Source organism: Onychomys torridus, chromosome X, assembly GCF_903995425.1.
Source record: "Onychomys torridus chromosome X, mOncTor1.1, whole genome shotgun sequence".
Classification (NCBI taxonomy): Eukaryota; Metazoa; Chordata; class Mammalia; order Rodentia; family Cricetidae; genus Onychomys; species Onychomys torridus.
The window spans coordinates 64,239,621-64,267,008 of NC_050466.1; the positions used below are offsets into that span (position 1 = coordinate 64,239,621).

A 27,388-nucleotide genomic window follows, 5' to 3' on the forward strand; every position below is an offset into this window, starting at 1 on the left:
ACACCCATGGTAAGAAGTATTCTAGTTCCATTTTGCTTATGGAAAACAAGCCTTGAATTATTTTTTTATCCTAGATTAACACTGAGAAAATATTAAAAGGCTATAAACTCAGGAGGCACCTAATTCCTGATTTCTATTCCTAGTCCACAAGAGACTGAAGACTATGCATGCAGCTATCTATCTTCAGGCCCTCTGTGACCCACTCCTGCCAGCTCTGTGAGTCTGGAGGGCCTACCTAGCTGAACAAACACACAGCGTCTCTCACCAAGATTCTGACAATTATCTGTCTAAAGAAATAAAACAAGACATTGGGTAGATGGCTCAGTGGTAAACTGCTTGCTGGAAAAGCATGAGGACCTGAGTTCAGATCCTCTATACCCATATAGAAAGCCAGGGACTGCCTGTAATCCCAGCACTGGGGGGACAGACAGGATTCTGAAGGCTTGTCGTCCGTCAATCTAGCAGAATCAGTGAGCTCTAAATAAGTGGAGTGAGCTTGCAGTGAGTCTCTTTCCTCCAAACATACACACATACATGTGATATGTGTGTGCACTGACACATATACAAGTATGGAAACATGAATACAACACACAAGAAAAATTTCAAAGTTTCTCTCAAAACAACAATCTAGTCTATTTCACTCAACCAAAAAAAAGGCAGGGTGAGCCGGGCAGTGGTGGCGCACTCCTTTAATCCCAGCACTCGGGAGGCAGAGGCAGGTGGATCTCTGTGAGTTTGAGGCCAGCCTGGGCTACCAAGTGAGTTCCAGGAAAGGCACAAAGCTACACAGAGAAACCCTGTCTTGAAAAAACAAAAAATAAAAAAAAAGGGCAGGGTGAATCTTGTTCTAAGAGTTCACTATGTTCTTCTCTCATGTGACTCTAAAAATTCCACAGCAAGGACCTGCTTATATTCACTGTATTCACAGAAATAGAGACATAATGGGGGATATGTATGCATGTGTATGTGTCTGTGTGAGCATGTACATGTATGTATATGTATGAATCACAATCAGGAAGCACACTGCTGTTTTTTCCTGTTGTTTTTTTTTTATATATAAACCAAATAATTAGACTCAGTACTAGGACCCTGATGATCTTCTTTTGTCAAGACCATTAGTTTTGCCCTGATTCACAGCTATCAGTGATAATAAATGACAAAATGTTTTGATTTATCCACAAGAAATTACTGTCTAAAATTCTCAGCAAGAACCTAAGCATAACCAAAATTTCCCACGTTGACATCTATAATCAACCCAGCATTTTGTGAAAGTTTTAAATATTAGTATTTAATACATTTATAGTTTTTTTAATTTTTTTTTGTTTTCTGAGATAGGATCTCTTGTAGCCCAAGCTAGCCTCAAACTCCCCATATAGCTGAGACTAACCTTGAACTTTTGATCTTCCTGCTTGTACCTCCTAAGTGCTGAAATTACAAGTGAGCCCAAGAGCTGGGATTATAAGTGTGCACTACCACAAATGGCTCAAAAAAAAATTGAGTCCTAAAGAGACAAGCAAAATATCAGTGCTTATGTTGGTTTGAATACCTGGTCCCTAGTTGGTGGAACTGTTTGGAAAGGATCAGGTGTGGCTTTGTTGGAGGAGGTGTGTCACTAGGTTTTAAACGCCCAACCTCCCCTCCCTCCCTCTTCTTACAAGCCTCCATCTCTCACTCTCTCTCCCCCTACCCCCATCCCAATTGACAAACTGAAAAATTCCCTCCTGGAAGGAGCAGGGGAGCTCAGGAGACTTACAAGAAGTAAGACTCATGAGGTCCTTCCTGGGGAGTACATACATAAGCAGTAAACAATTGTTGGGAGAGAAGAAACTCTTCTAGGCACTGCCTGTAAAATCTACAGGTAACTACTCCTTAAAACTTTCTTGAGCAGTAAGTAACTCATTCTGGAGTGGGAATTTTTAATATGTAGTTTCCCCAGTCACCTATGTTCCTGTAAGTAACCCCAATAAAATTGGTTGACAAAGATAGATGAGATGGAATCATTTCTTTGTTCTGTCATTGTTCTATCTGGGGTGGAGTTGTTTGTATGCATTTCCTCAGGAAAAGTAATGCAACAGATTTTTAATGACTAATAACATTTACTGAGTAATTAACTCTGTGTCAGGTGCTTTGTTAAGTGCTTATCATGTATCATCTTATTTACATCTTAAAAGAACCTCACAGAGTTAGATTCATTACTCCTCCCATCCACACAGGGACACAGGAAATTTCTGTAGAAATGAAGCAATTTGGGTCAAGATCATGTAAGTAGTTAAAAAAAAAAGAAAGAACCAGGACCTAAACCAAGTAAATCTGGCTACAAAAGCAAGCAAAAAAACTGTACTGAACGAATATTTTATCAGTCAATAGCAGTACTCTATACTAAATATTAGTATTTGCAGATTTTGAATATATAGTAGTCTAACTACTATATACTGGTTCTGTTATGGGGATAAAGTGCCAGAATTTACACATCTGGAGATACTTTTGAAAGGAAGGTAATTCCTGTCCCAGAACTCACTCACTCACTCACTCTCTCACTCACAAGAGACATACCCTGAAGCCTTAATTCATCACTTCCAGACCCTATCATAGATCAATCCCAGATCAACATTTGGCTCCACTTTCACTGACCTAGCTCTGTAACCCCTATAGACAATCCAGTGAAAAGCCAGCTTCACAGTGACAAAATGAAAGCAGGTGACTTACAAGGACAGCACAGGGCTTAACTGTGCTATGTGTCCATCATTACTTTGGGGGGCTGAATTCCCTCCCTCTCTCTCTCTCTCTCTCTCTCTCTCTCTCTCTCTCTCTCTCTCTCTCTCTCTGTGTGTGTGTGTGTGGGGGGGGAAGGGTCTCACCATGCAACTAACTATAGTTGGTCTGCAACTCACTATGTAAACCAAGCTGGCCTCAAACTCAGTGTTCTGTCTCTGCCTCCCTAGTTCTGGGATCAAAGGTTCTCCCATGCTGCGGGGGTTGGGTGGGGTGGAGCAGAATTCTTGTAGCTATGCTACACTCACTAATTCATCCAATTTGGGAAGTATTTAAGGAATATTTAGATAAGCAGATAATGTCAGGTGAGAATGAAGGCAGAAGGGAAATGGGAAAGGAGAGGGAAGTAAAAAATACATCAAGACAGGGTAGACTGGTGGTAGGTGTCTAGGGTTGAAGAGTGAGGGGAAATAGGGAATTATTGTTGATTAGTACAGTTTCTTTTGAGGGCCATGAAATATTGTAGAACTTATCATGGCAGTGTTTACAGAACTTTGAAAATGCTAAAAACCATTGTGTACTTTAAATGGGTGATTCTGCAGTGTCTTTTTTTTTAAAGAAAGAGAACATGTGTATTATATAACTCTAAATTGTGCAAGGTCCAGGGATCTATCTCCAGCACAAACAAAAGACAGAATCTCAGTATGGGGCTCACTCACATATGTAATCCCAACACACAGGAGGAAGAGAAAGGAAGCTGGCCTGGTCTACACAGTAAGTTCCAACCTACCCTTCATAGCAAGATTCTATATCTCAGCACTGCCCCACCATGGAAAAAAAGAAATAAAAGAAGGAAAAATTACCAAAAAACCCCACAATAAAACAATGCTCAAAACATAAAATATTAAAACCACAACTATAGTATGAGAATATGGAGAAACCAAAATACTTTTTTATATGAATAGGAAAGATTAACAGAAACAAGGTTTATTTTTTGCTCCAAAGCAAAACACAGAATCTGACAATCAAATATTTAAAACATTTATTTATTTTAAACAACCTGCTTTATGTTTGAAAATACAAGTAGCTGTAGAATTTGGGGGGTTGTAATATTACTTAGTGGTAGAGTGTCAAAGTGGAAAGCATACATACCTGGGTTCAATTCTTTGCACACATGCATATACACACACACACCCCAGATATGGAACAGAAGTAGTCTGGAGATGAAGAAAGGCATGGGACAAAACAAACACCATATGAAAGAGAGTCTACTCTAGAAGCCAGGCTTCCAGAGCACTGCTGGGGACTCTGACCCATTTGTGAGATTCTTTGCAACATCCCGTTCCATAAAAGAAAGTCTCAAGGGTAGCTGAAAATATGTCACGTAGCAAGGGAGACATTCTAAACGTCAGGTCTAAAAGCCTCACGGTGGACAGTAAAGATTGTTATGGATTTCAAAATTTTGATACAAGTCACCTTTTTGTAAAAGAGTTTTTGTACCAATTCTGAACTCTCCCCTCCTGATACTCAGACCACCATCAATACTCTCTTCTCTCTTTGCAGTCCTAAGAAGTCCTTGCTATAAATCACTGAACAGTAAATAAAATAATTTGTAGCTATTCAATACTTAGGACCAAACTATACAGAATTACCATATGACTCAGGAATTCCACTTTTTGGTACATAATCAGATGAACTAAAAGCAGGAACTCAAGTAGATATTTTCTTTCCTTTGTTCATAGCAGCATTATTCATGATAGCAGAAAGGAGAAGGCACCTCAAGGGTCTATTGAAAGATGAGTAAACAAGATGTATATTATCCAGGCCATGAATTATTCAGGTTTTAAAAGGAGTGAAATTTCAACACATGCTATGACGTAGTTGAATCATCAAGACATTATGCTAAGAGAAATTAGTCACCAAAGGGTAAATTTTGTTTAACTCCACTGATATGAGGTAATGAGAATTGGCAAACACATAGAGACAGGAGATAGAACCATGGTTATAAAGGGCTAGGGAAAAGGAAACGAGGTATTACTGTTGGATATAATGATTATGGAGCTTCTATTGGTAATGCTGAAAATGTTCTGGAAATAGTGCTGATGGTTAGATAACATTGTGAATATACTCAATACCACTGAACTGTACCCTTAGATGGATAAAATGGTAGTTTGTATTACATATATTATTACTGTAAAAAGCAATTTAAAATTAGGATTCTTACCTCTAAGAAACCACACCTGATATTGTGAGATCTCAGGCTATGCCAACCCAAAGAGTTCTTTGGCATTTATTTATTAGCTATAGGAATGTTTTGCCTGGATATATGTATGCATTATGTGAGTGTCTGGTGCCCACAGAGGCCAGAAGAGGGCATGGGATGCCCTGGAATTGGAGTTACAAACTTTTTAGGCCATCATGTGGGTACTGAGAAGCAAACCTGGGTTTTCTAGAAGTTCTCTTAAGTGAGGCTCTTAAGTGTGCCATCTAGCCAGCCCTTGTTTTGTTACGTTTTTAGGCAAGCTCTCACTCTGTATTACAAGCTGGTCTCTAACTATGCAGCCTACACTGGCCTTGGAATCATAGCAATACTCCTGTCTCAACCTCCTGAGCACATGGATTACAGGTATGTGCCAACACATCTAGCTTCTCTAGTATATTTTAAAGTGATTATTTAGAGGAACCATAGACAGAAATAACTGGAAATCTGTCCTTTTCTAAAAGAAATTGTCTTCTATCTGCGTTGTAGGTAACAGGTGCACAAGTTTTCTTTTCTAAATTTCCCCTTACCTGCCTGTGGTAAAGACAGTGGGACTTTCAAATTTTTGAATGCTTATATTTAATTGTTGATATTAGTATATAACCTCAGGGAAGAATAAGAAAGGAAAGGTTATGGCTTAAGAGAGATGTGTTTGTGCATCAAACTGACAAGTCATCAATTGCCCTGGCTAGTTTTATGTCAACTTGACACAAGCTAGAGTTACCTGAAAGGAGGGAACCTCAATTGAGAAATGCCTCAACAAGATTGGTCTGGAGGGCATTTTCTTAATTATTGATTGTTGGGGGAGGGCTCAGCCCATGGTGGGTGGTGCCATCCCTGAGCTAGTGGTCCTGGGTTCTGTAAGAAAACAGGCTGAGCAAGCCATGAGGACCAAGTCAGTAAGCAGCACTCCTCCAAGGTCTCGACATCAGCTCCTGACTCTATATTCCAGCCCTGCTTCATTTCCTGTCTTGACGTCCTTTGGTGATGGGCTACAATGTGGAAGTATAAGACAAATAAATCATTTCCTCCCTAACTTGTTTTTTTTTTAAAAAAAAAAAAAAAGATTATTTATTATGTATACAGCCTTCTGTTTGCATGCATTCCTGCAGGCCAGAAGAGGGAGCCAGATCTCTGGAAAGAATAATTCTCAACTTCATATGGAAAAACAAAAATCCCAGGATTTTACAGATGGTTGTGAGCCACCATGTGGTTGCTGGGAACTGAACTCAGGACCTCTGGAAGAACAGTCAGTGCTCTTAACCTCTGAGCCATCTCTCCAGCCCCCTAACTTGCTTTTGGTCATGGTCTTTCAACATAGCAATAGAAACCCTAACTAACACACAAACACAATGTGGTGAGAGATTAAAGAGTTGAAAAAAGTGTAGCCCAAAAAGGGGTCTTTCATAGATGTTGCGTTTTTGGATACTAAAAGTTTGTCAATAGGCCTCCTATACACAAATGATAAAAGGGCTTAGAAAGAAGTCAGAGAAAAATCACCCTTTACAATAGCCACAAATAATATAAAATACCTTGGGATAACACTAAACAAGTGAAGAACCTTTTTGATAAGAACTTTAAATCTCTAAAGAAAGAAATTAAAGAGATCAGAAAATGGAAGGATCTCTCATGCTCATGAATAGGTAGGATTAACATAATAAAAATGTCAATCTTACCAAAAGCAATCTACAGATTTAATGCAATCCCCATCAAAATCCCAACACAATTCTTCACATACTTGGAAAGAAAAATACTCAATTTCATATGGAAAAACAAAAGGCCCAGGATAACTAAAAGAATCCTGTATAATAAAGCAACCTCTGGAGGCATCACCATCCCTGACCTCAAGCTCTACTATAAAGCTATAGTAACAAAAACAGCTTTGGTACTGGTATAAAAACCAACATACAGACCAATGGAATCGAATTGAAGACCCTGACATTAATCCACGCACATATGAACACCTGATTTTTGACAAAGAAGCCAAAACTATACAATGGAAAAAAGAAAGTATCTTCAACAAATGGTGCTGGCATAACTGGATGTCAATATTACATGTCAAGATTACAAATAGATCCATATCTGTCATCATGCTCAAAACTCAAGTCCAAGTGGATCAAAGACCTCAACATAAATCTAGTTACCCTAAACTTAAGAGAAGAGAAAGTAGGAAGAACACTTGAATGCATTGGCACTGGAGATCACTTCCTAAATATAACACCAGCAGCACAAACACTGAGCACAACAATTAATAAATAGGACCTCTTGAAACTGAGAAGCTTTTGTAGGGCAAAAGACACGGTCAATAAGACAAAAAGACAGCCTATAGAATGGGAAAAGACCTTTACCAACCCCACATCTGACAGAGGACTGATCTCCAAAGTATATAAAGAACTCAAGAAACTAGACATCAAAATACTGAACAATCCAATTAAAAAATGGGCTAAAGAGCTAAACAGAGATTTCTCAAAAGAAGAATCACAAATGGCTGAAAGACATTTAAAAAAAAAAAGCTCAACATCCTTAATCAGAGAAATGCAAATCAAAACAACTCTGAGATACCACCTTACACCTGTCAGAATGGCTATGATCAAAAACACAACTGACAGTCAATGTTGGAGAGGATGTGGAGCAAAGTAAAGGGAACACTCCTCCACTGTTGGTGGGAATGCAAACTTGTTCAACCACTGTGGAAATCAGTATTGCTGTTTCTCAGAAAATTGGGAATCAATCTACCTCAAGACCCAGCCATACCACTCTTGGGCATATACCCAAGGAATGCTCAACCATACCACAAAGATACATTCTCAACTATGTTCATAGCAGCACTATTTGTAATAGCCAGAACCTGGAAACAACCTAGATGCCCATCAACTGAAAAGTGGATTAAGAAAATGTGAGGGGTTGGGGATTTAGCTCAGCGGTAGAGCGCTTGCCTAGCAAGCGCAAGGCCCTGGGTTCGGTCCTCAGCTCTGGAAAAAGAAAAAGAAAAGAAAAAAGAAAATGTGGTACATATACACAATGGAGTACTACTCAGCAGAGAAATACAATGACAGCACGAAACTTGCAGGCAAATGGATGGAACTAGAAAATATCATCCTGAGTGAGGTAACCCAAACCCAGAAGGACAAACATGGTATGTACTCACTCATAAGTGGATTCTATATATAAAGCAAAGAACAATCAGACCACAACCCACAGAACCAGGGAGGCTATATAGCAGGGGTGACCATAGGATGACTGTGGCTTATAAGTTTTGGTTTTACTCAATTACTGGGCAAACCTCAATCAAACATTTCACTATTAGGATAAGAATTTATACTGTATCAAGCTGATAATAGAAAAATAAATAAATTAATTTTTAAAAAGTTTGTCAAAAAGAATGCCAAGTGCTTGTTTCTGCCTTCAAAGGTCATACCAAGCAAAGAGAAAATTGTAATAATATAAAGAACTTCCTGACCCAGGATGTGAAGGAACACACCTCCAGCCAGGTGCCACAAATGTCCAGCTGAGATCTAATTATCTATCCCAAAAAGGTGCAAAATTATCATAATTGAGTAAAAATACAATTTATTCTACATTCCTTCAGGAGTCCTTCTAGACCTGAGTTCACAGAGGGAAACCAGTCTCAGCCTTGTGGGTGATATATTGAGCACCCTAACAAAGCTTTCCTGGGGATCAGAGAACAGAACAGCCTCTAGATTAGACATAGAAGCCAGGTAGTGGTAGCACATGCCTTTAATCCTATCACTCGGGAGGCAGAGATCCCTCTGTATCTATGTAAATTCAAGGCCACACTGGAAACAGAGTCTGTTGTGGTGGCACACACCTTTAATCCCAGCACTGGAGATCTCATGTCTTTGCTTGGGAAGGGCACACGCCTTTAACCCCAGGAAGTGATGGCAGGAAGCAGAAAGGTATATAAGGCGTGAGGACCAGGAAATAGAGGCTTTTAAGCAGTTCAGCTGAGATCCATTCCAGTAAGGACTCAGAGGCTTTCAGTCTTAGGAAACAAGTTCATCTGAGGAGTTGGCAAGGTGAGGTTGGCTGTGGCTTGTTCTGTCTCTCTGATCTTTCAGAATTTACCCTAATATCTGGCTTCTGGGTTTTTTTTTAAATTAATAAGACCATTTAAGATTCATGTTACACACCCTCTCTGGTCCAAGGTGATATGGGGGAAGGGAGGGAGGGAGGGGGAGAGGGAGAGAGAGATCCCAAATCTTAGAGTTCTGAGCATAAATACAGTTACTTGACCTCTATAACTTAGATACAGCACAAAGAACAAACATCTAAGAAGTCACTTAGACTCTGTGGTTATATTATGTTGTACTTTAATAAAACTTGACTGAAGATCAGAGGACAAGGCCAGCCACAAAGTTAAACATAAAGGCCAGGCAGTGGTGACACACAACCTTTAATCCTAGCACTCAGGAGGCAGAGATCTGTCTGTATCTCTGAGTTTAAGGCCACACTGGGCTACATGAGATTGATCCAGTCTAGGAGAGAAATGACCAAGCAGTTGTGGCACACACCTTTAACCCCAGTATTTGGGATCCCAGCTCTAGGAAGGTTGAGATAGGTAGTAAAATGGCTGGGTGGAGAAAGGACTCAGGGGCACCCAGTCTGAGGATTTGTGGAGACAGGATCTTCTCTTTTTAGCTGAGGAGTTGGCGAGGTAAGAAGTGGCTGTGGCTTGTTTCTTCTGATCTTTCAGTATTTACACCAATATCTGGCTCCCGTTATTTATTAAGACCATTTAGGATTCGTGCAACAAGACTCCATAAAAACATGGGCACAGCTCTGTTCAGCCTGAGTCCTTCTTACCAGAAAACTGGCTATAGCCTGCTGACATTCTAGCCTAGCTGGCTTGCTTCATATTGGTCTGTGAATCACATATGCAATTCAAATCACTAAAGCTGGTGGCACTGTTAGTGTATCTGTAAACAGAAACCTGTAAGTCTGGCACAGGCCTGGCACAGTACAGTAATTCCTACTCTGATAATACCTTTCTCCAAAGACCAACTCCCTTTTGTTCCAAATATCAAACAGCCATGTTTTGGTAGAAGACATTAGTGTTCGTGTTCTTTCTCTAGTTCATTCTCTCTCTCTCTGCTTGAGGTGGTAGCCATGGATGTGCTCTCCTATCCCAACCAGAATGCTTACAATTAAAAAGACTGAACACCTGTACTAACAGAGGTGTGGAAACATTTGAACTCTGGAATACAAACCAGTTCAGGCATGTGTTAGCAAAATAATGCTGCTCTCCTGGTATCTACATTCTAGTCCTCAGAACCTGTGACTGTTGCCTTATGTGATGGAAGAGCTCCCCAGAAGGCTGTAGAGATGTCTCTACTAGTCAGTAAAATGCCTGCTGAACAAACATGAGGACCTGTGTTTGGATCCCAAGAACCCATGTTTTAAAAAAGCTGGGTAGTGGGGCAGTGATGATGCACACCTTTAATCCCAGCACTCGGGAGGCAGAGCCAGGCAGATCTTTGTGAGTTCGAGGCCAGCCTGGTCTACAGAAAAGATCCAGGACAGGCACCAAAGCTACACAGAGAAACTCTGTCTCAAAAAACCAAAACCAAAAAAAAAAGCTGGGTATAGCGATGTGACATGTGCCTGTAACCGTAGCACCTGAAATAATGGGGGGGGGGGGGCTAAAGCTCACTGGCCTGACAGTTTTGCTGACAATGAGCTTTAGGTTCACTGTGAGACTTGCTTCAAAACATCAAGATACAGAGTGATTAATACAGCCACCATGAACCTCTGACCTCCACATGTCAAGTTTCTTTTTATTTATTTTTGTTGGTTTGTAACTACACATGTGAACACACATGTGAATGCAAACCTGAATGTACACATGGATACATTAACAAGTACATATGTACCTAATCACAGATACAGAAACACAGACAAACACAAACAAAAGGTTTTGCAGATTTGATTAAGCTAAGCCCCAAAGTAACCAACCACAAGTGAGCCAGGAGAATTGGGAGTCAGTAGTGACCTGATGTGACAAAGCATCAGAAATTGGAGACAGGCCAGGCGGCGGTGGTGCATGCCTGTAATCCAGCACTCGGGAGGCAAAGGCAGGTGGATCTCTGTGAGTTCAAGGCCAGCCTGGTCTACAAAGCTAGTCTAGGACAGGCTCCAAAGCTACAGAGAAACCCTATCTCAAAAAACCAAAAAAAAAAAAAAAAAAGAAAAGAAAAGAAATTGGAGACAGAATCACAGATGCTATGCTGCTAGCCTGGAAAATGGAGGAAGGGTTCAGGAACCAAGGAATACTGGAAACAGTTTCTTCTCTGAAGCCCTCAGAAAAGCTCTGCCACCACCTTGGTTTCAGACCACCTATAGAATTAAAAAATAATAAACTTACTTTGCTTTAAATCACTATCTGTAGTAACAGAAGCAATATAAAATTAATACAAGCTACTCTTTAAAATAGTTGGCAATATCTGCTAAAATTGAACATATGCCTATTTTATGACCCAGCAATTTCACTCCTGGGTATATAATCAATAAAATATATTTGCATGAGCACCAATATATGCATACAAGTATTATGTCCATACCAGTTTTAGTCAAAACCATAAGGATGAGCCAGGCAGTGGTGGCACACACCTTTAATCCCAGCACCCGTGAGGCAGAGCCAGGCGGATCTCTGTGAGTTCGAGGCCAGCCTGGGCTACCAAGTGAGTTCCAGGAAAGGCACAAAGCTACATAGAGAAACCCTGTCTTGAAAAACCAACCAACCAAACAAACAAACAAACAAACAAATAACATAAGGATGGGTGTAGTGGTACATGCCTTTAATCCCACCACTCAGGAAATGAGGGAAGTGGATCTCTGTTTGAGGTCAGCATGGTCTACATAGAGAGTTTATATAGTTCTGGCTAGCCACGGCTATATACTCAGACTTTGTCTCAAAAAAAAAAAATCCTAAGAAACTAGAAAGAGGTTAAGTGTAGTGGTATTTGCTCCACCCATGACCTTGGGCTATATGGCCCAAAGGAGGCAGTGCTTCCTGCCATTGTACATGGCCTCTTATAAGGAGTTGGAGAAGGGTCATCTGACCTTTCTCTTTGACTAGACAGAAAAGAGGAATGCTATGGGATAATGCTCTTGTACAATGGTTTAATAAAATGCTGATTGGCCAGTAGCCAGGCAGGAAGTATAAGTGGGGCGAGCAGATGAGGAGAATTCTGGGAAGCAGAAGGCTGAGTCAGGAGTCACCAGCCAGACACAGAGGAAGCTAGATGACAAGGCAGAACTAAGAAAGGGTACCAAGCCACATGGCTAACCATAAATAAGAATTATGGGTTAATTTAAGTGTAAGATCTAGTCAGTAATAAGCCTGAACTAATGGCCAAGCAGTTATAATTAATACAAGCTTCTGAGTGATTATTTTATAAGTGGGCCACAGTACTGCAGGGGCCTGGTGGAACTGGAGAAAATGTCTGACTATAGGTGAATATGGTTTGATATATCTCTGATCCCAGCAATTAAGAGATAAAGACAGGAGGACCAGAAGTCAAGGCCATTCTCAGCTATAGTCAGTTCACAGTTACCCTGGGATATACATGAGACTATGTCTCAAAAACTCAAACAAACAAAAATAAGTAAGTAAAAAGAACCAAAGAAATAGATCTTGTGTCATGCCCCTCTAATCTCAGCACTCAGAAGAATCTGGAAGACTGCTGCAAGTGTTGAGGACAACTTGGTTTACATAGTGACTTCTGGAACAACTATGGCTAGATAAAAAGCCCTTATTTCAGAAAGAATGAATGAATAAGTGAAACTCACTGGTCCATCAATAAGAAAATGGACAGAACAAATTATATTTATATGATGTACCACTCAGAAATATAAAGAAATGAGCCACTGGTACTTATAACAGTACAGGCTTAATCTAGACACATATATTAACTATAAAGAAAAATGAGATAATTGATTAAAAAATATATCCTTCTAGAGATGTATAGTGGTGACAATTACACAAAGATAAATGTTTTGTTTGTTTGTTTTGGTTTTTTCTAGACAGGGTTTCTCTGTGTAGCTTTGTGCCTTTCCTGGAATTCACTTTGGAGACTAGGCTGGCCTCGAACTCACAAAGATCGCCTGCCTCTGCCTTCCAAGTGCTAGGATTAAAGGTGTGTGCTACCACCACCAGGCTAAGATAAATAGTTTTTTTTGTTGTTTTTTTTTTTTTTTTTTGGTTTTTTGAGACAGGGTTTCTCTGTAGCTTTGCAGCCTGTCCTGGAACTTGCTTTGTAGACCAAGTTGGCCTCGAACTCACAGAGATCTACCTGCATGCGCCACCACCGCCCAGCGATAAATATTTTTAATGCACTGAAGTATATACTTGTAAATGGTTGAAATGACAAAAATTCTTTGCTGTGGGATGTCTTTCTGTACACTGTGAATATGTATTGATCTGATTGGTTGATAAATAAAGCTGCACTGGCCTATGGCAGGGCAGGATGGAGCCAGAAGGGAACATCCAAGAGAGATAGGAAGAAAAAGGAGAGGCAGAGAGATGCTATCCCACTTTCCAGGAAGCAGCATATAATGGCACACAGGTAAAGCCATGGAACACGTGGCAACATATAGATTAATAGAAATGGGCTAAGTTTAGTTATAAGAGCTAGCTAGCAAGAAAATTGAGCCATAGGCCATGGCCATGAAATTTGTAATTGATATAAGCCTCTGTGTGTTCACTTGGGTCTGAGTGGCTGCAGGACCAGGTGGGACACAGGAAAACCTCCAGCTACAATTCTTGTTTGTTTGTTTCTTGGGGATGGGGGTGGAAAACGGGGTTTCATATAGCCCAGGCTGGCCTCAAATTCATTTTGTAGCTCAGGCTGGCCTTAAACTCCTGATGCTTCTGCCTGTACCTACAAAGTGCTGGTATTATACAAGCATATACTGCATCTGTTGAAATGATAAATTTGATGCTTTTTTTTTTTGGTTTTTTGAGACAAGGTTTCTCTGTAGATTTGGAGCCTGTCCTAGACTAGCTCTGCAGACCAGGCTGGCCTCGAACTCACAGAGATCCACCTGCCTCTGCCTCCCGAGTGCTGGGATTACAGGCGTGCGCCACCACCGCCTGGCTGATGCTGTTTTTTATCACAATAAAAATGTAATGCCTTTAATCTCAGCTCTCAGGAGGTAGAGCCAGGTGGATCTCTGTAAGTTTGAGGCCAGCCTGGTCTACACAGTGAGATCCAGGACAGGCACCAAAACTACACAGAGAAACCCTGTCTCGAAAAGACAAAACAAAAAAAAAAAAAATGTAATGCATAGTCAGTATGCAAAGTACAAAACAAAGTTCCATGGCTTCATAGTGATTATTCTAACTGTATAGACGTTCACTTAGGTGATAGACTTTGGTTCTGAAAAAGTGTTTGTGTGTCTATGTTAATCTAGCTGCATGATATATTATTTTCAAGTTCTTTACAATAAAATGATTTGAAAAACAATACATACTATATCACTCTATTTTAAGAAAGTTAATAAAAACAATCTGTAGTAAAAAAAAATGCTAAAAACAGTGTTAACTTTGTGGGCTGCTGATTAGAAAGAGGCAGTAGGAAGTCTTGTGGGGAATGAAAATATTTAATTTCTTGATCTAGGCATTGGTTACATGAGTGCATACATAAAAATTCATTACACTATACTTAGTATTTGTAAAGCTCAATTTCCAAGTGCTAATCCCAATTTTGTTTGCATATTATTTAACCGTATTAGAATAATCAACTATAATGGAAAATGGGAGAAAAGAAAGAAAAAAGAAAACCACCGGAAGTATACATGGTCATAGAAAGTTTTAAGGAGGAGGTAAAGTGCAAGTCAAATACTGAAACATGGACAGGATAGACAAGAATAAAGAAAATAGATACAAAGAAACTAATTCTAGACAAAGGGAAGAGCATTTGCAATTGTCAGTATGTAGATGGTGTAAAGTGTACTGATACTAAGGGCCAGTGGCCACCAGTCAAAGAGGCTACAGGGTGAGTGCAGCTCTATCTCAACAAGCCTGGAAATTATCACAAGCAGTTCAGTCTGTACTCTCTAGGAAATGCTCGGCTGACATCAAAGGAGGTTAAAGCCAGAAAGTAACGTGATCGATTCATGATAAGGAAGGTTATCTGGACACAGGGACCCATAACGCTCTTTTAATACTCATCTGGTCCTGGATGACAAGTCTAACCAAAGGCACTGGCTGTAGACATGAGGGTCATAAAGGATGAGGGGAGCAGAACTTCTGTGTGCTTGACTATTATGGGAGAGGGGGACCTCCAAACCTTGTAAGCCATCAACAAAAATAAAAATCAGATACATCTTTCCCTCTTCCTACTGGGCTGGTCATGAAGGATCACAGAGCTGGAAAGCACCAGTAAGGCTGTCTGAAGTACTGTCAAGTGAGAAACTGGCCAGTTTATGGGAAGCAATCTGGAACAAGAGTTGAGACTTACATATTTTACCACGAACATCCTATAGAACAGGAAGCACAACTCGTTAAGCTGTAACAGCTGATGCCCCCAAATGCCCTTACCAACCTCATGTCCAGCCATGGATTCACTGACCTATACTAATGATCCAGGTTTCCACCAGCTATCCTTGCCAGCCTTTTCCTGGAGAAGTTCTCCCCACAGTTCACCAAATTCTAATGGCTTTTGAAATACCTTCTGAGTATATTGTTTTCTCCGCCAAGTTGTTTAAAGACTTAGCTTTTGTCTTTCTTCTTCAGAGCTGCTGACTTGATAAGCTGAGACAAGTCTAGAGGGGCGATGAGGAGACAGACCTGATTATGAACACGAGAAGCTGTAAGTTACATTCCTGAGAATGGTTAAATGACAACTGACAAAAATGGAGCTTGTACAGGACAAACCTGGATGGGTCTGAAGACAACTTATTTGAGATCTGGAATGCATTCTTCATGCCTGATCCTAATCAGGCAAAGTGAATCAATATTCAGTTATGGCACAGTCCAATATGGAAGCCATTACAGCAAAGTCACAGAAATGTGTTTCTTAATTACATGCAAACCCAAATTCAGTTCCTCAGTGCTCAACAGCCACATGAGGTTGGTAACTTCCATATGGAACAGTTCAGATCTAGAACATTTCCATCTTCATATATAATTCTATTGGAAAGCACTGTACCTTGTAGGTCTAACCTGCTGGGCAGGTAAGAGGGTGAGTACTCCCTCTGAAATCAATTTTTTTTTTTGAGACATGGTTTCTCTGTGTAGTTTTGCGCCTTTCCTGGAACTCGCTTTGTAGACCAAGCTGGCCTTGAACTCACAGAGATCTGCCTGTCTCTGCCTCCCGAGTGCTGGTATTAAAGGCGTGCACCACCACTGCCCGGCCTGAAATCATTTTTTTAACCTCACAAAAAGAAAAGAATTTTTTAACTTTTAGTAGTCAAGATAAAATTAGGTACCACAAAGGGCATTTACTACTCCTCAGCAGAAAGGCATTCAGCCCCCTCAAGTAAAACTGTAAGAAACTAAAAGACAACTAAGAAATTAGTGTGAAGGAGTCTACTTCTTTCACTTTGTTCTATAAAAAGGGCTAATCTCATACCAGAAGACTATGTAGTAATATGCAGAAATCAATGGACCATTAACATGTAGCAATTGCTCTTTAGAAAAAAAATTTGTAGCTAATGAAAATAAAATCAAGTGAAGTAGAAATTTAAGTGGATAAGGAGGGGAAAAAAGAACAAGAACATATTTTGCAGACTAAAACTACAATTAGAATTAGCTTTATAAAGAAATTGCTTTCCTTCTGAAGTCATAATTAAAACTGTTAAATGATGTTGGTTATCTAGCTAATGAAATGAACACCACTAAATTTTGTTCACAGCACATGACTCCAATGGTGGAAAATTATCCAAATGCAAAGAATGCTTCCTCTGAAGTCTGTCATAATATTTCACTACCAATTGTCACCCCCTGACTGGTACTCAAGCAAACTGAATGTATACAATTAATGAGGTAAAAACAAAACAAAACCCAGGAAAAAACACTTAAGAAACTACTACCCCTATATGCAGTCAGTAGGATACTGAAAACTCATACCTAGGTGCTGAAGGAAGACAGCATACAGAAATCCCATTGGGGTACAAATTGTTTTAAAAATAAGCACAGCAGGAGTATTCTATTTACCTAGTTTAAAATTCTGATGGCTATTTCAAGTTAATAGCACATATTAAGATACCATTTTGGGGTTGGGGACTTAGCTCAGTGGTAGAATGCTTGCCTAGCAAGCGCCAAGGCCCTGGGTTCGATCCTCAGCTCAAAAAAACAAAAAGATACCATTTTGAAGTAGGGATAAAGTACTGTTCAATAAAGGGCTTTGGATACCTGGAGAAAGACTCTTGCTACAAGGGAATTTCCTGTCCTGTATTTATTAATTTCAGGTATTCCTATATCACAAATCTCAGAAGGGATTAAAGTTGCTGATTATAAAATGCAATGGTAAACATGGGAAGTGGACGCTGGGAAACAAGGGTAGAGACAGAATAACAGAGCTGACAAGTTAATCTATATCTATCATTGAAACTGGCATACCATACTTGTTAATTAAACCAGCACTCAAGTCTTAGGTCTAAAGGTAAAGACCAACCAACTGTTCCAGGGACAGCTTGGTCAGGCAGAGACTTGTCCTGCAGGCTCTGAAGCAAATGCTGGATAACTGGCAGTTTCTAGTAAGACCCTCTAAGCCTAATGCCGACACTCTCCCATTAGATCACAGAACAAGTACAGCAGAACCCAGAAAAGGACTAGACAAGAGTGTAGTTCCTGACTTTGAAGCATCTGTCCTAATAAGCTTGTCAGAACTGGAAGGTGGCTTCCATAAATAACAGGGACTATTGCAAGCTCCAAGAATACTCAGCATCACAGTGATCATACTCAATAGAATGGTATACTTAGAACCCAGAAGGCTCAATTTAGACCACTTAACTTGCTATGACTAAGATGTCTAATAATGATGCCCAAGACAGTAATCAATAGCTGTAGTTAGCTAGTGATCACTCAAAGCCTTATGAGTTCAAATGAAGATGTGTCAGAAGCATAAAATACACAATCTCGCCGGGTGGTGGTGGTGGTGGTGGTGGTGGTGGTGGTGGCGGCGGCGGCGCACGCCTGTAATCCTAGCACTTGGGAGGCAGAGGCAGGTGGATCTCTGTGAGTTCAAGGCTAGCCTGTTCTATAGAGCTAGTCCAGGACAGGCTCCAAAGCTACAGAGAAACCCTGTCTCGAAAAACAAACAAACAAACAAACAAACAAAAATACACAATCTCACTTGATAAACTGTCTCAATTTTATATGCTGAATTTACATTTTACATATAGTTGTCTAAATTAGTGGTGTGTGTGTGTGTGTGTGTGTGTGTGTGTGTGTGTGTGTGTCTATTCCTTTTTTCTCTAACATGGCTACTAGAAAATTTAGGATTACATATGTGGCTGTACTTTATTTGCATTTTCTGACATTGGCCTACACTGTTGTTTAGTATTTTCTTTGACTTTTATTTTCACTTTTTATTCATTCTGACAATATTCACAAAATATTAAGTCTGATATACTACTTTTACTTTTAAAATACAGCTAAAGACACAGAACTATTAACCCAAAATTGAAAAGATAAGCATGTCTGCATGGAGTCTAAAATTCTATTATATACCTTACCTTTTATGAAATGCTGGCACAAAGTTTGGTATATGGCCTCTCAACAATACCAGTCTTCCTACTTACCATTCATTATCAGTCCACAAAAAAAATGTAACTTGAAAGCACACAGCAGGTGGTGGTGGCACATACCCTGTAATCCCAGCACTTGGGGGGCAGAGGCAGATGGATTTCTGAGTTTGAGACCAGCCTGGTCTACAGAGCGAGTTCCAGGACAGCCAGGGCAACATAGAGAAACCCTGTCTCGAAAAAAAATCAAACAATCAAACAAAAGAAAAAGCCAAACAAAGAAAAGAAAAGAAAACACACATTCCAAAACATTTATAGCATTCTGATAGTACTTTCATATTCACGGATGTAGTTGCATTTAATATTTACATTATGTGTTTTTATTCCTTTTTCCCTAGTGCCTCTTTACTGTGTTCTACTAAGAAACTGGTTTAAAATAGATTGGAAATTAGAAAGAAGGCAAAAAATAAACCCTTTCCTCCCCAACATGCTATTTTGTCACAGCAATAGAAACCCTAAGATATTTACTAAAGTCAGTTCAAGATACACTAGTATCAGAGAACTTTCTGTGATCCTAGTACAGTGATGACCCAGAGGCAGAGCAGGAGCCTTAATCCTCAGTGACACTGAATTCAGCTTTCTAAGGCTAAAAAGTCAATTAAGGTTATCTTCAAAGATCTTCAACAATAAAAGCTCATAGGGTCTGATTCAATTGCCAGCAACCACATGGTGGCTCACAACCATCTGTAATGAGATCTGGTGCCCTCTGCAGGCATACATGCAGACGGAACACTGTATACATAATAAATAAATCTTGCTCAGCGGTGGTGGCATGTGCCATTAATCCCAGCACTTGGGAGGCAGAGGCAGGTGGATCTCTGTGAGTTCAAGGCTAGCCTGGTCTCCAAAGCAAGTTCCAGGAAAGGCGCAAAGCTACACAGACAAACCCTGTCTCAAAAAAAACCAAAAAAAAAAAAAAAAAAAAAAAAAAAAAAAAAAACCTCATAGGGATAGAATAAGGGTTAATTCCTAGAAACCCAGAACATTCTATTAAATTGGAATTTTCTCCCTCTAAGCATTGTAATATTTTTGCTATAGTTCTAAAAAATGAAATCCTTATCACCACTGGGGAAAACATCTTTGTACTAATGAAAAGGCTCATAAAATTTTGTAAGAAACCAGGGCATTGGATCCCTTGGAGCTGAAGTTATAGGTGGTTGTGAAGCACTGGCATGGTTGTGGGAACTGAATTCCAGTCCTCTGTAAGAGCAACATGTGCTCTTAACTGTTGAACCATCTCCGCAGCTCCACTCTGCTTTTTAGATCTGTCAGACATTTCCCAACTGCCCACAAGTCTTGCTGCTTACGGCTTAAGAGAACTTGTTACCATCAGTAATGGATCAATAAACCCTTTTCTTCCGAGTACTTGGTTTCATGAGTTTTGGTTTTCCAAGAATGGGCAAATAATTTAATTCAGTTAGACAATAATTACCTGGAGAATACAGGAAAAACACAACAGACTTCAGGCCTCATGACTTGTAGTTCCATTATTTCAACTTCTCTAGCAACACATTTCTATAATCCAACAAATCCTCACTGAGCACTCACCCTAATATAGCTGATTTATGTTTAATACAACTGTTAAATGTTAGTTACAGATGTGTCTGCTGTGCACACACACCTGGAAGAAGAGTAGGTTAATCATCCAGCCACCTTCTGCACCAGGTGGCACTGATACAGCCACCTATAACCTGGACCCAAGACTCGTTCTTAAGCTAATGACCTAGTAGAAAGATGGACAAAGTGAAAAATGGCTAATCACCTGAAGGATTTTCTAGACAGATATTAACTGCATCGTCCTGAAGGCAGTGCTTTGCCTCTCATGTTTGCCCATAGGTCTATTTCAAAGGTGAACTAACTATGGCTGGAGAGATGGCTCTTCATATGCCATAAGACTTCATGGCTTCCATAAGACTAGGATTCAAGTCCCAATACGCACATAATGGCAGCTCACAACTGTCTGTAACTCTAGTTGCAGGGTATCAAACTCCCTCTACTGGCCACCACAGGTACCAGTATGTACATGGTGTACAGATATGCATATAGGTAAAACTCTCATACACATAAAATGTTTTAAATTTGAGATAATAAATCAGGGGTGGTGGCATATACCTGTAATCATCATGCTCACAAGACTAAGACAGGATGACTGCCACAAGTTCAAGGCCAACTTGGACTACAGGATGAAACCTAGTCTCAAAAACAAAAGAAGTGAAAAGAGAAGGAGTCATTTTAGACTGAAAGGAACACAGAACATATGTGACAAAGATGTAGCCTAACATGACAGTGGACAGCAGCTGGTGATTTATGTGCTCATTCAAGGTATTTAAGCAGACTGAAACAGGCACTATGCTAAGTATACATCACATGCATTAAGAATAGCATACTGAGCAATTTCATTTTCAGAAGTAAAATGATTAAAAGAAGATATCACTGGTGGGTAAGCAAAACAAGCACAGGATTTCAAAGGTTAAAAAACCTGTTGCTTGGGGAACAACCAGAGGTACTCCCTTGCCATATCCTACAACACCTTCAGGAAAACCACTCAACTATTCACATCCCCCAAATATGCCAATGTGCCATTATACAGTCTCAGTTCCAATTATCTCAAAATGGCCAGGTGGTAGTGGCACACGCCTTTAATCCCAGCACTCAGGAGGCAGAGCCAGGCGGATCTTTGTGAGTTCGAGGCCAGCCTGGTCTCCAAAGCGAGTTATAGGAAAAGGCGCAAAGCTACACAGGGAAACCCTGTCTCGAAAAACCAAAAAAAAAAAAAAAAAAAAAAAAAAAACACAAATTATCTCAAACTGCTCTGCCTTTGCAGTCCCCACAGGACTCCATGAATGCTTAGGAACAATAGTTGGTCTCTAAAAATACAAATTATGTCTCATTAGGAATGGGTCCCACATAAGAAGTCCTTAAATGCCCAAGAGTGAGTAGCAGCTAGGATGAATTATTAACATCATTATTATTTGAGGTTCTGGGTATTGAACTTAAGACTTCTGCATGCTAGGCAACCCCTCTACAATTGAACAATATTTTCACACCCATAATGGATTTAAAATATAATTTAAGAATTAAGATTTAGCCAGGCGGTGGTGGTGCATGCTTTTAATCCCAGCACTTGGGAGGCAGAGGCAGGTGGATCTCTATGAGTTCAAGGCCAGCCTGGTCTACAGAGTGAGTTCCAGGACAAGTCAGGGCTACACAGAGAAACTGTCTTGAAAAACAGAAGAAGGAGGAGGAGGAGGAGGAGGAGGAGGAGGAGGAGGAGGGGGGGGGGGGAGGAGGAGGAGGAAGAAGAAGAAGAAGAAGAAGAAGAAGAAGAAGAAGAAGAAGAATTATTAAGATTTATCTGGGGTGGGGAATTTAATCTAGATTTGGTCCTTATCACCACCACCAAAAAAAATAATCAAGATTTTTTTTGAGGGGCTGAGATATGGTAGAATGCTTGCCTCGCATGCATGAAGCTATGTGTTTGATTTCCAGTACTGCATGAACCAGGTGTGGTGGCATATGTCTATAATCATATAACTTGGCATGTGGAGGCAGGAGGTTCAGAAGTTCAAAGTCACTCTTCCCACCATAGAGAATATGAGGCCAGCCAGGGCAGCATGAGATCATGAGATGGTGCCTTAAAAAAAAAAGCCTGGTGTGAGGATTAAATACATGGAATCATCATTAGCCTCAAAAGTACAAAGGTTAGCTGGGCGGTGGTGGCAGGTGGATCTCTGTGAGTTCAAGGCCACCCTGGTCTACAGAGTGAGTTCCAGGAAAGGCGCAAAGCTACACAGAGAAACCCTGTCTCAAAAAACCAAAAAAAAAAAAAAAAAAAAGTACAAAGGTTTATATCACCTGTAACTGCAGCATCCACAGAACATTCTAATTTTAGCACACCAACCTTGACACACTTAAAGCTACTTAATTCACATGTCTATTGTTTTTCATTATAAATGAATAAACATAACTTTTTGGTAACTTCATACTTATTTTATTTTCCTAATTGGTATATAAAGCAATGGGTTTCATTATAGCATTTTCTACAGTTTGGGGGGGGGGGTCGGCTAAAAATATTTTATTTATATTGTTTAATCATGTGTATAGGTAGGGATTTGTGCACAAGTGAGGCCAGAAGAGGTTGTCAGATCTCCTGGAGATGGAGTTAAAGGCAACTGTCTACACACCAGGTGAACTCCAGTCCTCAGAACCATCTCCCCAGTTCCTACACTGTTTTTGTTACCCCACCCCCACCCCGTCCTGCTCCCTTCCTTCCCTCCCTTCTGCTTTCATGTCACATAGGTTACTCTTTGTTGTTCCCTCTCTTCCTAAGCTTTTTTCCCATTTCATGGTCCCCTTTCCTAGGTTAATGACCTCTACCCATATTCACATATGCACATATGTAAAAATTTAAATGTAAGGTCAGAATCTGACAGAAATGTAGTACTTGTCTTTCTGAGTTTAGGTAACTTCACTTAATATAATGTTTTTAGCCCTACCCATTTTTCTGAAAATATCACTATTTCATTTTTTTCTTTACAGCTGAATAAAATGCCACTGTGTATATACACATTTTCTTTATTATTGTTCATTTTTTTAAGACAGGATCTCTTTTTTTTGTTTTTCTTTGCTTGTTTGTTTATTTGTTCAAGACAGGGTTTCTCTGTGTAGCCCTGGCTATCCTGAAACTCACTTCTTAGACCAGGCTGGAACTCAGAGATCCACCTCCCAAGTGCTCGGATCAAAGGCATGTGCTGTTGCTGCCACCACCACCTGGCAAGACTGTCCTTGAACTACTGACCTCTTGCTTCTAGCTTCTAAGGGCTAGGATTTTATGTATGCACCACATCTAGCTCCATTAATCTGTCAGTGAACATCTAACCTGGTTCCATATCCTAGCTATTGTGAATAGAGTAAGTAGCAACTAAAAATTTGATTTTTCAGTAATTAAGAATACCAGGCAAGCACTCCACCCACTGAGCTATATTCTCAACCTTAAAACTAATTTTAGTATCAGTAACATTCATTAAATGGTTCTACAATAAGTATAACTGAGAATCCCCCAACAGAAAGCTCTGTGTAGTGCCCTCCCTGTAATCCCAACACTGTGGGGACTGAAGCAGTAGTTATCACCACCAATTTGAGGCCAGCCTAGGCTGCATAGTGAGTCGAAGGACAATTTGGGCTATACGGAAAGAAAAATGAAAGGGAAGGGAATGGGGAAAGGGGAAACAGAAATGGACAACCCTCCTTAGGGAGAAGAAGAGTATCAAGTTTTCACTCATATGTGGAACCTAGATTCAAAATATCTATGTCAAAGACATGAAAACAGAGTGGGGACACTTGGGTGAAAGAAGGTGACCAGTGAGGTGGAAGGGGAACAAGGGAGACTAATGGAGAATGTGAGCAAACTACAATGACACACATATATGAAAACATCAGAATGGAACCTGTTACTTTGTACACTAACTAAAAAATAGAAGTTAAAACATGCAAAATGGGACTGGGAAGAAAGTTTACTCAGTAAAGCACCTGTCATGCAAGCATGAGGACGTAAGCTCAACCCCAAAACCCACGAAGGAAAAGTCCAGTTTGATGGAATGTGCTGCTAAGTCCAGCACAGAGGAGGCAGGAAAAGGTGGGTCCTTAGGGCTCCCTGACCAGCCAGCCAAAACCATGAGTTCCAGGCCAGAGACTGAGTTTCACAAAACAAGATGGAAGTGCCTGAGGAATGAGACCTACACTGGACCTGTGGACTCCACAAGCACACACCCCACATCCACACAACGTATATGTATACAAACCAAACAAAACCTTTCCTCAGAAATGCTGGTGATGGAGAACAGGAACATGAAGTCATGCCCAACACGGGTTTTACTGCATTGCCCACATGTGTCTCTGTCACATCCCTACTGAAATAAAGTGAAAAATTCTATTTGTTCTCTTTCACATAGCTATTAGGAATGACCTCTTAATGTTCGTTGTAGGCTATATATCTAAAACCTATAATTATTTTAGAAATCCCAAAATAAACTAGTGTCCACACTGTAACAGAGCAATGGGGGAGGGGGCTGTCCCCTTAAATTCCTTCAAGTAAAAATCCCAGATAAACTGGACATCTAATCATACAGCCCATTCTCTACTCAAGAAACATCTAAATCACCTATTATTTCAACTCCCCACCAAATAAAAATGTAAACTCAAAACAACATCTCCTTTCTTTCTTTTTCTTTTTTCTTTTTGTTTTGTTTTGTTTTTCGAGACAGGGTTTCTCTGTGTAGCTTTGCGCCTTTCCTGGAACTCACTTGGTAGCCCAGGCTGGCCTCAAACTCACAGAGATCTGCTTGGCTCTGCCTCCCAAGTGCTGGGATTAAAGGCATGCACCACCACTGCCCGGCACAACATCTCCTTTCTAATGTTTTATTGCCCGAGGTCCCCTTTGCCAGAGATAGCTGGCTCTGGTGTGTGGATTCTGGGTTCAATCAGATATGGCCTGAGTTTCTCAAGAAAAAGAATAAAAACATAAGTGTTTAAAAGGTAACTTATTAGCTGGGCAGTGGTGGCGCACGCCTTTAAACCCAGCACTTGGGAGGAGGCAGAGCCAGGTGGATCTCTGTGAGTTCGAGGCCAGCCTGGTCTACAAAGCGAGAGCCAGGAAAGGGGCAAAGCTACATAGAGAAACCCTGTCTCAAAAAACAAAACAAAACAAAAAAAGGTGCTTATTATCACTATCCTATAATGTTTTATTAAGTTGTTCATTTAATAAAAAACACAATAACAGAAACTTTCCCTTCTATGAATGATGTACCAGAAGGTCTAATAAAATACTCCTCTCTATCCCAACAAAAAGCATGTTTCAAGTGACCAAGGAAACATCTGCAGGCTGGGTGTGGTGACTTGGAGGATCTCTGAAGTCCAGATCAATGTAAACTACATAGCAAGATCCAGCCTCAAAATGAAGATACAAATAAAACACCCCAAATACCACTTCATTTGATGTCTTTCCTCTTTACCCTCCACCTCATAGGAAATATGTTTATCTCCACGTTGTGATAATTCCCAAATCATACAAAGATTTGTGTGGGTTTTTTTTTTTTTGCAATAACAGATAAAAAGGAAATCAATTGGCATTATTAACTTTAAAATGTCGCAGGAAAATCGGAATGAGATCCTTTTCCTTGCTGCGTATACCTCCGCACCACCTGCAAGCACAAGGAAGGTTAGCACGAGAACCAGAAGACAGAGACCTGCTTATGGCGAGAGACCTGCTTATGGCGTTCTTGAGAACGTCCTCACGATGTCCCCCTCGAACGAAGATCCGCAGCCCCTCACCATCCCCTCACCACCCCCACCCCCACCCCGGCTACAGCTCTCAGCTGCAGTCCCGTGGGCTTGGACACGCAATCACCCCGCTGCCACGTAATGAGGGGCCACGGCCAGTCCAGACGCCCCAATAGCGAAGCCACTAGCTCAGCGGTTTCGGGGTGGGGAGGTGTGCGTGTGTGGAGGGGGGTCGTCGTCGCCGCGGCCGCTGCCCCGGTGCGACACGACAGTTTTCCTGACCCTGAGGGCAAAAAACCGCAAAGCTGGACCGACCACCTCGGTGGTTGGCTGGGGATTCCCGGTCAGTGTGCTCTGGTCAGCGTGCGAGCTCGCTGGTCTGCCAGCCAGCCCAGCCTTCCTCTCCGATCACCTAAGCGGGGGGCCCCCGCCCCCGCGCCCACAAGGTTGGCATCCCAGAAGCCCCCTCGGGCGCCGAGCCCGACCTTAGGGACAACTGTGGGAAGAGACACTTGCTCCGCGCTCTCCACCCCCCCCTTCCTGAGCTCACCCACTCACCCACGCCAAGCCCGAGAGGACCTCTTCACCTGCCGAAAGAGGGACGCGGCCTGAGGCCCCCGGGGTCAGGTTGACCTAGGCCTTAGAAAGGGCGTCCGGCCGAGAGCCTCGCCCACCCCCGGGGGTCCTCGGGGCGGCCTGCCCGGCCGCTCCCAGGGCCTTACCTGCGGGCCGAGGGGTGGACTGCGACTGTGATGCTCGCCCTGCGCTCGCTTCCAAGGGCTTCACGGGCAGCAGCGCCGAACCCTTGACGACCCGTTCCGAGGGGGCTTCAGCTCCCTCACCACAGCTGCGCTCCATCGGGACGTAGCGGCTGCGCGGGCTGCGCGGGCTGCACGGGCTGCACGGGCTGCACAGGCGCACTGTCCGGCCCGCCGCGGCGCCGCACCGACTCCGCGCGTGTCCGCATGCGCACGCGTCCCCCCACCTTGAGCGCTGTCCTCACCCTGCCTGGGCCTGGGCTCGCTGCGCCGGACCCTCGCGCACCCGCGTGTGCGTCACGCCTCCTCCCGCGGTCGCGCGTGCGCAAAGGGATTGCACGTGCAATGCGCTCCTGGGTTCTCATCCACCGAGCCACTCTCATGCTGGTGTGAAATGCGCCGCTGTTCTCACGCGAAGCGTGTGGGACATGCACGTGCAGTATTCGCTATAATGGTCACACAAATTGTGTGAGCACAAGTCCTTACTGCTTAGCATATATGGTGTGCGTGCGTGCATGCGTGCGCGGGGGCACACACACACACACACACACACACACACACACACACCAGACCCAGTACATTTCTTCTTAGAGTTCTCATGCATCTTGCA

At 41.5% G+C, this 27,388-nt stretch overlaps 1 protein-coding gene across 4 annotated transcripts in view; it reads right to left on the reverse strand.

Moving 5' to 3' along the window:
• The window catches only part of Map7d2 (MAP7 domain containing 2), a 121,619-nt gene extending 94,554 nt beyond the window's left edge, over nucleotides 1-27,065 (reverse strand). For 3 of the 4 annotated variants that reach the window (XM_036174429.1, XM_036174427.1, XM_036174426.1), the window contains exon 1: nucleotides 26,743-27,065. In XM_036174429.1, the coding sequence (XP_036030322.1) occupies nucleotides 26,743-26,878 (136 nt within the window). In that variant the 5' untranslated portion in view covers nucleotides 26,879-27,065. Of the gene's footprint in view, nucleotides 1-25,986; nucleotides 26,019-26,742 lie in introns of those variants that run through there. The other variant, XM_036174428.1, reaches the window with a different exon arrangement.
• Between the last annotated feature and the right edge of the window lie 323 nt (nucleotides 27,066-27,388).